The following is a 12553-nucleotide window of genomic DNA, read 5'->3' as shown; positions in this document are numbered from 1 at the left end:
TCAATAAATGAGATAGGCCGTCAGTATCAAGTGTGATCAATTTTCAATGACTGGCACCATAGGTTCTAGACTCTATAACTTTCACATAGACTAAATAATATACACTAATTTGGGCTATTTTTTTTACCAAACATATGTAGCAGTATACATTTTGGCCCAAATTTATGAAGAAAAATTACTTATTTGCAAAATTTTCTTTTTTTTTAATATTGGCTTTTTTATTGAAAAAAATGAAACCCAGTGGTGAATAAATGCCAGCAAAAGAAAGCTCTATTTGTGAAAAAAAAATGTAAAAAAAATTAAAAACATTTTTTTGGGGTACAGTGTAGCATGACTGAGTAATTGTCAAAGTGTGAAAGTACTGAAAGCTGAAAAATTGGTCTAGGCAGGAAGGGGGTATAGGTGCCCTGTATTGAAGCGGTTAAACAGTTAATGTTAGGTAGGAATTCCACTTTAATATCCAACTAAACGACCTTGTCCACAGGGTGAGAACATTGCTGATTTCAATGCAGAACTAACAGTGTTTGCCAATATGTTAAAGGAAGTGAATGGATCTACTGGCAGAGGTGACAAAAAGCATACTATAAAGGACTCAGAAAAACAAAAAGTGCTAGTGACAGACTGCTGCATACATGTCATTTTTGCATTTGCCCATAGTTCTTCTGTAATTAATAGACATGCATTACTTGCAATGGTTGAACAGCATAAAAGGACAAGATTAGCTTTCACTCTGCCTTCCACATCTCTCCCCTTCAACTCCCCCCCCCCGTCCATATTTACCCTCTTGCGCTTGCAGTATAGGTAGGTCCAGACTTAAGTTTAAGGGCTACAGCTATTGGAGTAGGCAAGTATGAACCTGCAGGAGTTGGGTGTCACAGTTTAGTGTACTGAGGGAAGCAGGATAAACTTGTCCTTTATTAAAAATGGATTTTTGTAAAATCTTACCGTAAAATCCTTTTCTCTTAGCTCATTGACAGACGTAGTCCTCGGTGATACAGCACCTTCGGGTTATGTTGCCTCCACAGGAGCAGGACTAGACAGGAAATTAAAATGCTCTGGCCACACCCTAGGGGCAGTCCCAGAGGGTATATCCTCTCTCTCTCTGCCTCAGCAAATCAGTTATGTCAAAAAGCAGTCTTTAGAGATTTTAACCCAACCCAACTCCAAAACAGAGGGGCGGGGACTACGTCTGTCAATGAGCTAAGAGAAAAGGATTTTACGGTAAGATTTTACAAAAATCCATTTTTCTCTATCGCTCATTGACAGACGTAGTCCTCGGTGATACAGCACCTTCGGGACGTCCCAGAGCAGTATCACAAATGAGGGGTGGGAAAATGGAAATCAAATCCCAATCTAGAAGGCCCAACCGGTGCCAACTAGAAGTTTACAATGCTCATCCTTAATGATGAGACTCAACAAAAAGAAATTTTTCAAACAGAAAAAAACTCTCGAGGTAGACCACCGGTCTCCTCAAATTGCGGCCTGCAAAACCTTGCAGCCAAATGAGGCATCCGCCGATGCCGTCACATCAATTTTATAGAATTTTGTAAAGGTATGTACCGACGACCAGGTGGCCGCCTTACATACCTGGACCACTGACGCCTGATGGCGAAAGGCCCAGGAAGTACTGAGCGCTCGAGTGGAGTGCGCCCTAACAGGGAACGGAGGACTCTGACCCTTAATAGAATAAGCCTGTACCACCGTCTGTCTAATCCATTTGGCAATGGTCGCGGCAGATGCAGGCAAACCCTTTCTGGGGCCATCCGTGATCACAAAAAGTGAATCCGTCTTACGGAATGATTCCGTAGCTTTCAGGTATACTCTGATTGCCCGAACCACATCCAAGGAATGCAACGCATGTTCCCGATGATGCTTGGGCTGAGGACACAAGGAAGGTAGTACAATATCTTCATTCAGATGAAAATCTGAAACCACCTTAAGAAGAAAGGATGGCTTAGGATGAAGTACTACCTTATCCCTATGAATCACTAGGTATGGGGACTGGCATGATAATGCAGCCAGTTCTGACACCCTGCGAGCAGAAGTGATAGCCACCAAGAAGGCCACCTTCTGGGATAAAGTAAGCAAGGGAATCTCCCTGATGTTTTCAAAGGGAGGTTTCTGTAGAACCGACAAAACTAAATTAAGATCCCAGGGCGGTAAGGGCGCGCGGACTGGTGGAGCCAGGTGCCGCACCCCCTGGATGAAATTCCGCACCAAGGACTTGGTAGCTAAAGGTTTCTGAAAGAAGATTGCTAATGCTGAAACTTGACCCTTGATGGTGCTCAAGGCTAGTTTCTGCTCAACCCCTTGTTGCAAAAAAGCCAATATTCGAGTCACCGAATAGGTACGTGGAGGAAATCCTAAAGATTCGCACCACGCAATACAAGTCTTCCATGTGTGATAATAGACCTTGCTGGAAGTCGCTTTCCTTGCTTTAATAAGGGTAGGAATGACTGAAGCTGACAAACCTCTGTCCTTCAGTACTTGGGTCTCAATGGCCAGGCCATTAAAACCAGCGACTGTAAAGCACGATGGTAAATTGGTCCTTAAGACCACAGACACTCCCTGAGACGAAGTTCCCACGGAACGTCTGCGACTAGCCTGTCCAAGTCGGCCAGGCCGGCTTGACGAGGCCAGCCTAGAATTTCTAGGACCACTGGTGCTGACTGGATCTGAACCAGGCGTCCCTAGAGCTATCTGGCCCCGACCATCCGAGAAAGTCTGGTCGTTTTCTGTTCCCACACATTTATCAGATACCTGATTGCTATCAGGAAGGGTGATCTTTTCTGGTTGAACCTCAGGGACCGAAGTTACCCGGCTAGAGGCTTCTTGGCCTGTCTGGTCAACCAGATCCGATTCCTGTGGGGAATTGACACTAATCTTAGGAAAAGGTAAAGGAAAAGATCTATTCAGGGAACGGTGACTACCGCTCCCTGTAGTACTTAAATGTTGGAAGGGAAGAATCGCACCGGTAGTAGTAGTTGATGCTCGATCTAATGTCCTGAATACCGGTGAAAACGTCCCCCCACCCTCAAACCGGGTGGGGGCGCACCTTCAGGCTGTGTACTCCTTTGCTTCGGGTTTGGCTGAGTTGGTCCTCTGTTTGTCCGACCGCTTGTTGCGAGGTCCCTTAGCTTTAGCAGCCTGTGGCAAAAAAGTGCTCTTGCCCCCAGTGCCATCCTTAATGATTTCATCTAGGGTGGCCCCAAATAGACGATTCCCCTGAAAGGGGAGATTCGTCAAGGTCTTTTTGGAACCTAGGTCAGCTGACCAGCATTTTAACCACAGCACACGTCTGAGGATTACCGCTGACATAGATGCATGCCCTAATAGGGGAGTAGTGTCCAAGGCTGCGTCACAGATAAACTGTAGCCCTTGTATAATCTGTTCCATCAAATCAGATGTTTCCTGGGGAATATCTTTTCCCCTAAGGTCTTGGCGTACCAATCTCGCCCATTCCGTAAGTGTCTGGGAAACTAGACCAATAACAATTACTGGTCTAAATGCTGACCCTATCAGAGGGAAGATGGTGCGGGACTCTGCTTCCATCTTTCGATCCACCGGATCCTTAAAGGACGAAGTGTCCTCCACTGGGATAACCGTGGCTTTATTCAGCCTGGAAATAGGTGGATCCACCACTGGTGGTACCGTCCATTTCTTAATGATGGATTCCTCAAACGGATAGCGTCTAGCAATACGCTTGGAAATAGTAAAGGTACGTTTAGAATGCTCCCATTCTCCTTTAATCTTATTACCAAAACACTTGGGTACAGGAAAAACCTTCACCGTTTTGATGGGCTTGTTAGTACCAAAAGGAATCTCTGTATCAGTTGCTTCTGCCGGTAAAACCTCAAGTTTTAAGGTTTCCTGCACTGCCACAACTAGTGCGTCCACCAATGCTTCTTCCTGAATTATAGCGGGAGAAGAAACGTCCTCCTCACTGTCTGAGGGAGCTTTACCTGAGGTAACAGCCCTTGCAGAGGGACCTGCAACTGCAGTGACCATCTCTGAATCTGAGTCAGAGGTGTCAGATAATATAGGGGTAGGCGGGGGTCGCTTCCTTGACCCTCGTCCCTGACAGGCCGCCTCCACCCGAGCCACCATAGACTCCAAAATTGCTGTAAATGCCTCTACACTCTGTGCACCGGCGGGTCCCGTGGCCCCCTCGAGGGAAACAGGTGGGGGAATTTGTGTGGCAGGGTCCATGATTATTCCAGTAACTTCCCGGATAATATAATTCAAAAATAAAAAAAACTTTTTTTTTTTTTTTCACAGACCCCCAGCGCCACAAAAAGCCCCTTAGTGTTACCTGCTAGGGATCCCTATCGATCGAAAGAGAGAGAGAGAGATAGACCCCCAGGCTCACCACTTGATGCTCAGAGTTTAACTGCAACAGGTTACAGCGCTGTCTTGACAAACAGGAAGTCTTTTGGCTGGCTGCCCAGGAAGAAAGGAGGCGGCTCCGCCCCTCTGCACGCCTTCCGGCGCCTCCCCTAGCTCCACGAGGTGTTTGGATCACCTCAAACATGGCCGCCCCCATGCTGGAGACACGAGGCTACGCCAAAATGGCGGCTCGTGCAATCCAGCAAAAAAAATGGCGGCGGCCTGTACCGAATAGCGGTGTGCTGCAGGGCACACAACACTATCTCTGCATGGGGATTTTTGGCGTGGTTGGCGGTACCGGCCCTGGCGGACCTCATGGCCTTCGGAAGGCCTGCTATAGCTGGAGATTTGACTAGGAAGGCAGTCTACATGTCCGTGGCTTCTGACTGGTAGGTACCTTATTCTTATCACAGTAAGATTCCCAGACTGCCACTGATTACAATCTTTTAAACATGTATACAATTAGATTGTTAGCTCCCAAACCAAGCCTCCTGGCTTTTTGCACATAAAATCACACTCAAAGTAGGGGGATCTGTGCCATGTTATAGGATAGAGGGGGACTCTATCTTACCATACAGAGAGGGGCCCGCGTTCACCACAAGACCCGTCAGGGGGAAAAGGGGGAACATACTACTCACCATACCGGAACCAGGCGGGCACCAACTCCTGACAGTACCCCTCTCCACCGGGGCGGGAGGGCTGTCGACCAATACGGACGCCGTGACTCATGGTCTTTGGCGTTTCAGCGAGACGTTTAACTCGCGGGGTCAGTCCCTTAATGGGACTTTGTCGCGGCCGACCCAGCGCGGAGCTATGGCCTGCACGCGGTCGTAGGCTGAACTGGGGTGACCACCGGATCTCAACATCCAGCCCGTCGCCCAGTTCAGCTTTCTTGCTTGAAGATCTCACAGGAACACTGGAGAAAAAAGCTGTCTAAAAAATCTTTTTAAGAAAAAAATCTTGCCAGGACCGAAGATCCCAGCAAGGTATCTAGGTCCTTACTCCTAACTAGACAGAAAATAACTGATTTGCTGAGGCAGAGAGAGAGAGGATATACCCTCTGGGACTGCCCCTAGGGTGTGGCCAGAGCATTTTAATTTCCTGTCTAGTCCTGCTCCTGTGGAGGCAACATAACCCGAAGGTGCTGTATCACCGAGGACTACGTCTGTCAATGAGCGATAGAGAAAACTCCTTTCATTGTTTTCTCAATACGCACTATGTAGTGGCCACATCATGCAACCATTTCAGCTGCCTTCAAGGTGAAATATGTGATAGGGCTGCTTAGACAAAGCATGCATTTAAATGTAATTCCACTTTTAAAATGTGATCTGCTCTAAGACAGTAATATCCAAAATGCTCTTGTAACTTGGTTAATTATAGTAGGCATTCAGATTGTTGGTGTGTCTTACAGAAGCTGCATGATCAAGCTAGGCTACAGCTATGCCCACGGATGGCTACCCCTCAGAAAGGCTGTCAATAGATATGATGAGCACTAAAATTTTCAAAAAAAGAACAGAATGGCAAAGAATTCTCCATAAGGATCATGGGAAATAGCAGATGCTTATTACAGTAAAATGTTACTTTCTTAGTCTGTCACTCACCTGTCACCTCTCTTGTCTATCATGTTGAGATGCTGCAAGGTGGTGGCAATGTCATGAGGACACATTCCTGTAGCTCGACTAAGCCCTTTCACACTGATCTGTTTCTCATGATGAGTGGACAGATAGTTTATAACAACACTTTTCCAGTATGAGAAATAAGATAAACGGCCCAAATCTGACAATGGCTTTTCTGGAGATCCCGCCTGTCCCTCACATCGTGACAGTAAGTAACCTGCAAAAATATTTCAGAACAGGATGATTAGAACACTCAAAATATAAATATGGTTTTAGCTAGGCATATATATTTTGGAAAAAAAAAATAGATGTGACATATCTTGAATTAGAACTATCAATTTTCTTTTTATAGTTTTTCATTTTTATCATAAAAGTAGTTACTCCTTTGATAGAACCTACACTGATCAGCCATAACATTATGGCCACTAAGAGGTAAAGTGAACAACATTGATTTTGTCATTACAATGGCATTTGAAAGTGGGTGTGATAGATTAACCAGCAAGTGAACATGTCCTTGAAGTTGAAGTGCTAAAAGCAGAAAAAAAAGGGGAATGCTTAAGGATTTGAGCGACTCTGACAGGAGCCAAATTGTAATGGGTAGACAACTGGGTTAGAGCAACTCCAAAACTGTAGAACTTGTGGGATGTTCCCGGTCTGCAGTTGTCAGTCTCCTACCAAAAGTGGTTCAACTAAGGAAAACCGGTAAACTTGAGACAGGGTCATGGGTGGCCAAGACTTATTGATGCATGTGAGGAGCAAAGGCTGACCCAGGTAGTTTGATCCAATAAAAGTGCTACTGTAGCTCAAATTGCTAAAAACCTCAATATGCTGGTTCTGATAGAAAAGGGTCAGAACACACAGTGAATATATAGTGTACTCCCACGCTACCACTCCTGCTAAGTGATAAACTACACAAATTGAATAAACTGCTGAGGCCACCAAATATTGTTCCCACAGCTATAAAGTGCATAACTTGTAATCAGTGGTGCTGCGCTCTTTTTACGTGCAAAATCAGCATCAATAAATATGTACAATTCTTCTTATAAAAGTAGAGTGCAAGACACAATGTAATAATGTGCAAACAAGGCAATAAAATAAGTATGCAACAGAATGGCATCCCATGGCGTAAGTGGAGGCATACGAGAAAACCTAAAGTGACGTAAGCAGATGTATAGCCTGGTATTCGAGGTTCTGATTGCTGTTTTCCAAGTTATTTTATTGTGAGGTTTATCTAATAAATCTTTTACTGAAACAATATTACACTATGGGAAGTTTTCTCTGCACTTCTATACCCTGGGCGAGGCTAACCTAGGAGCTTAAATAGAAGAAAACCATAAAGGAGAACCCGCCCACAATATGGGCCTGGAAGTTGGGAGAGAACAGCTAAAGGGTCCCTAGTGGACAGAGGATATAGTAGGACTACCACACATGGAAGAATAATGGGATTTTTGACTTACGGTAAAATTAATTTCTCTGATGTTCATTGACGAACACAGCTCTTCATCTTCATGACCGTAGGGTTATACTGCCCCCTACAGGAGTAGGACACTAAACAGAGAAGTTTGAGCATGCCTATGGGGCAGTCCCTGGGGGTATACTCCCCACTTCTTGCTATAGGTATTCAGTTTTGGAACAAGCAGTGTCAGAAGAAAAAAAAAAAACAACTCAAAAGAGGGGCGGGTGCTGCATCCTTCAATGAACATCAGAGAAATGGATTTTATGGTAAGTAAAAAATCCTATTTTCTCTTTTGTTCATTGACGGACACAGCTCTTCATCTTCATGACCGTAGGGATGTCCCAAAGCAGTATCAAACATGAGGGGTGGGAACAGCAGAACAAACTTCACCAAGGCTAAACATAGCCAACCAGGTAACATGAAGCTCAACTGAGAGCAACTGGAACTCACCCGAAGAAAACACTCTCAAATAGGAATAATCCTCTAAAAAGCATCCTGCCAATTTTGCAGCCAACAGAAGCATCCGCAGATGCCAAGACATCCACTTTATAAAACTTTGTAAATGTGTGTACAGACGACCAAGTGGCCGCCTTGCAAACTTGCATCACTGACGCCTGATGACGGAAGGCCCAGGAGGCACTAAGCACCCGAGTAGAGTGCGCCCTGACAGGGAAAGAAGGAACCTGAACCTTGATAGAATAAGACCGAACCAAAGTCTGTCTGATCCATCTGGAAATGGTCGCAGCAGACGCAGCCAGCCCCTTGCTAGGTCCATCCGTGAGGACAAAAAGTGAGTGACTTCCTAAACATCTCCGTAGTTGCCAGGTACACCCTGATAGCTCGAACCACATCCAGTGGTTCCAGAATGCAAGGCAACTTCCTTAAGATGCTTAGGACACAGAGAAGGCAACACAATGTCCTCATTCAGGTGAAACTTGGAGACAACCTTTGGAAGGAACAATAGACATGGTCAAAGAACCGCCTTATCCCTGTAAACCACTAGATAAGGTAGACAAGACAGCACCGCCAGCTCAGACACCCTGCAAGCAGAAGTAATAGCCACCAAAAAGGCCACCTTCTGGGACAACGTAAGCAGGGGAATCTACCGAACATTTTTAAAAGGGAGGTTTCTGAAGAACTGACAACACCAATGGCGACCGCACTGGGGGAGCCAAGTGTCTCACTCCCTTGAGGAAGGTACGCACCAAGGAGTAGTGGCCAACGGACGTTGAAAGAAAAATCTCCAAGGTCAAAACCTGGCCTTTGATGGTACTCAAGGCCAAACACTGCTCGACCCCTCGCTGGAGGAAGGTCAATATCAGAGTCACTGAACAGGAGCGAGGGTGAACCCCAAAGACTCAACACCACGCCACGTACGTCTTTCAAGTACGATGGTAAATCTTCCTGGAAGTAGATTTTCTAGCTTTTAAAAGCGTAGGAATCACCGATACAGACAACCTTCTATTCTTCAGCACCTGGCTTTTAACAGCCAAGCCGTCAAAGCCAGCGACTGTAAAACAGGATAGAAGATAGGTCCTTGAGACAACAGATCTTCCCTGAGAAGGAGTCTCCAAGGAGCATCGGCGACTAGCCATACCAGATCGGCGTACCAAGACCGGCGAGACCAATCCGGAGCCACTGGGATGACCGGAATTCACTTCTGTCTTGATCCTGCGCAGGAGTCTCCGCAGAAGTTTGAGAGGAGGAAAGGCGTATATCAGAGGATAATGACTCCTGGGAACCACTAAAGGTGTCTGTGGTGTCGGCTAGAGGATCCGAGACCGTGCCACAAACCTCTGTACTTTCCTGTTGAGGTGAGATCCACCTCGGGTGTTCACCACCAGAGACACAACTGACAGAACACCTCTGGATGAAGTGACCATTCTCCTTGATCTAACGCCTGCCGACTGAGATAGTCTGCCTGCCAATTTTCCACTCCTGGAATGTACAAAGCAGAGATGGCTGGAACCAACCTTTCTGTCCACCTTAGAATGCCGGCTACTTCACGAGCAGCCAGGACACTTCTTGTTCCCCTTGGTGACATAGGCCATGGCCATGGCATTGTCCGACTGAATCCATCCCGAACACCCCGGAGACGATTTGTCCAATGATCCTGAAAAAGCATGATCTTTCGGAGCTCCAGTACATTGATCGGTAGTCTGGACTCTTCAGAGTCCAGACTCCGTGAGCACACTCTGTGCCGAGGACACCTCCCCACTAGGATAGGCTGACATTCGCGGTGACAACTGTCCAGTACAGTGGAAGAAAGGATTTTCCTTGAAGAGGAGCCGGAGAGCGAAGCCACCAAACCAGGGACCCCCTCGTGCTTTGGCTCAACGGGATCAGATTGTTCAGAGACTAAGGATCAGGATCAAATTGTCCATTTCACCAGAATCTCCTTTTAGAGAGATGTCGTGTGGAACTGTGCAAACAGAACTGCCTCAAAAGGTAGACACCATCAGGCCCAGCACCCGCATACATGTCCAAAGAGATGACCTCCTGCAACATCAAGTTTTGCCAGAGGGAGAAACACTCTGGCCAAGTCCAGAGTCAGTCCCAAATATTCCAGGCTCGTGGACGGGCCAGAGCAGACTGAAGATTCAGAATGCAACCAAACTCCCTCAGCATTTGCAGAGTGATCTCCAAGTTGGCCAACAAAGCAGTCGAAGACACTGCTCGCAAAAGCAGATCGTCCAGGTACCCCAAGATCGCGATCCCCCGCTGACGCAGGAATGCTAGAACCGGGGTCAACACTTTTGTGAAGACCCGAGGAGCGGAGGCGAGACCAAAGGGTAAACGCCACAAACTGATAATGCTCCTCACCCACGGCAAAGCGGAGGAAACGCTGATGGGCAATAAAAATGGGGATGTAAAGGTAAGCGTCCTTGATGTCGATGGATGCGAGAAAATCTCCCTGATGTAGGGACGCCACCACCGTGTGAATGCTTTATTGTAGCCCGTTTGCCCAGGACCAAATCCACTTTGGACACCAGGACCACCATCAGTGCCAGCCATTTGTGGGGCCCCAGCAGCCTCGGGGAGAAGATTAGGTGGTGAAACATGCTTCAGAGACTCCATGAATGGAGAAGGGGAATCCGCACAACAAAGTGTAAAAACACTTCAAGGGACACCCCACTGCGCTGTTAGTACCACAAGGCACAGCACAGCACTACCGCTGTATAGCAGCAAGAGGGATAGACAACTCCACCAGGCACTCACCACCACTGGTCAGCTCGCAGCAAAGCTATCTGCACCCACGCAGCAATCAGGGAGAGGAACAGCACTATTTCAGACACTAGAGGCCGAGACTTCCCACCGCCGAATCATCGCCCAACTGAATTAAAAAAAAAAAAAAAACATGTCCGCCACCATTTGCAATGGGAAACCATGGGAACATGGCCGCCGATCTGTAGCACATATGTTTACAAGAAAATGGCAGTGCCACGTGACCCCCGTGGGTCCCAGGGCCGGAAAAACTGATCCCAACAGGGAGGGGGGGGTCCTGGCAGGCACCCCCACCAGGCCCATCAGCCTCAAGAAGGGATCCCCCATGCAGCATCCCATTTGACCTAAGGAAGGTATGTCCGCCTGGGGGAGGGGGGGGGTAGAGGGGAGTGTGTGAACAGATTGAGGGCACAGGCTGCAATAGACTACTGAGCTGGGGGGGAAGGGGAAATGCGATTGAGAAGGGGAGCCTGGGGGGTTTAAACATCCCAGGGAGGGGACCACGTCCACCCCAAAACCCTCCAGGGGTAGAGGGGGGACAGCTACTTACCACACTATGAACAGAGTGGGCACCGCTCCATCGTAATGTTGGTGCTGTCGGCCAGGGGAAACGCTTCGACTAAGGCCGAGGCAAGCTTGTATGCACCCTCGCGAGACATTTAACTCGCAGGCCAGCCCCTGTCCAGTGGGGCTATGTCGCGATCGACCTTGCGCGGACCTGCGGCCTGCACGTGCTTACTGGCTGGACTGCGGGGACCCTAAGGATCTATATTATCCAGTTCGCCGCCCAGTCCGGCAGTTTATAGTAGATTCTCACAGGAACAAAATAACAAAAGGAAGAAAAAAAAATGGATTTTTGTAAAATCTTACCGTAAAATCCTTTTCTCTTAGCTCATTGACAGACGTAGTCCTCGGTGATACAGCACCTTCGGGTTATGTTGCCTCCACAGGAGCAGGACTAGACAGGAAATAAAAATGCTCTGGCCACACCCCAGGGGCAGTCCCCGAGGGTATATCCTCTCTCTCTCCGCCACAGCAAATCAGTTATGTCACAAAAGCAGTGCTTAGAGAATTTAACCCAACCCAACTCAAAAACAGAGGGGCGGGGACTACGTCTGTCAATGAGCTAAGAGAAAAGGATTTTACGGTAAGATTTTACAAAAATCCATTTTTCTCTATCGCTCATTGACAGACGTAGTCCTCGGTGATACAGCACCTTCGGGAAGTCCCAGAGCAGTATCACAAATGAGGGGTGGGAAAATGGAAATCAAATCCCAATCTAGAAGGCCCAACCGGTGCCAACTAGAAGTTTACAATGCTCATCCTTAATGATGAGACTCAACAAAAAGAAATTTTTCAAACAGAAAAAAACCCTCGAGGTAGACCACCGGTCTCCTCAAATTGCGGCCTGCAAAACCTTGCGGCCAAATGAGGCATCCGCCGATGCCATCACATCAATTTTATAGAATTTTGTAAAGGTATGTACCGACGACCAGGTGGCCGCCTTACATACCTGGACCACTGACGCCTGATGGCGAAAGGCCCAGGAAGTACTGAGTGCTCGAGTGGAGTGCACCCTAACAGGGAACGGAGGACTCTGACCCTTAATAGAATAAGCCTGTACCACCGTCTGTCTAATCCATTTGGCAATAGTCGCGGCAGATGCAGGCAACCCCTTCCTGGGGCCATCCGTGATCACAAAAAGTGAATCCGTCTTATGGAATGATTCCGTAGCTTTCAGGTATACCCTGATTGCCCGAACCACATCCAAGGAATGCAACGCATGTTCCCGATGATGATTGGGCTGAGGACACAAGGAAGGTAGTACAATATCTTCATTCAGATGAAAATCTGAAACCACCTTAGGAAG

The 12553-nt window shown here is 47.3% G+C and overlaps 1 protein-coding gene across 1 annotated transcript in view; it reads right to left on the bottom strand.

Moving 5' to 3' along the window:
- Positions 1 to 12553, bottom strand: part of KAT6B (lysine acetyltransferase 6B) — a 367576-nt gene that overhangs the window by 72458 nt on the left and 282565 nt on the right. The window contains exon 13 of the mRNA XM_082268915.1: positions 5988 to 6219. Coding sequence (XP_082125041.1) covers positions 5988 to 6219 — 232 coding nt within the window. The remainder of the gene's footprint in view (positions 1 to 5987; positions 6220 to 12553) is intronic.

Source organism: Pelophylax lessonae (assembly GCF_965119305.1).
Source record: "Pelophylax lessonae genome assembly, chromosome: 9".
Taxonomy (NCBI): domain Eukaryota; kingdom Metazoa; phylum Chordata; class Amphibia; order Anura; family Ranidae; genus Pelophylax; species Pelophylax lessonae.
This window is presented reverse-complemented; position numbering and strand designations above follow the sequence as displayed.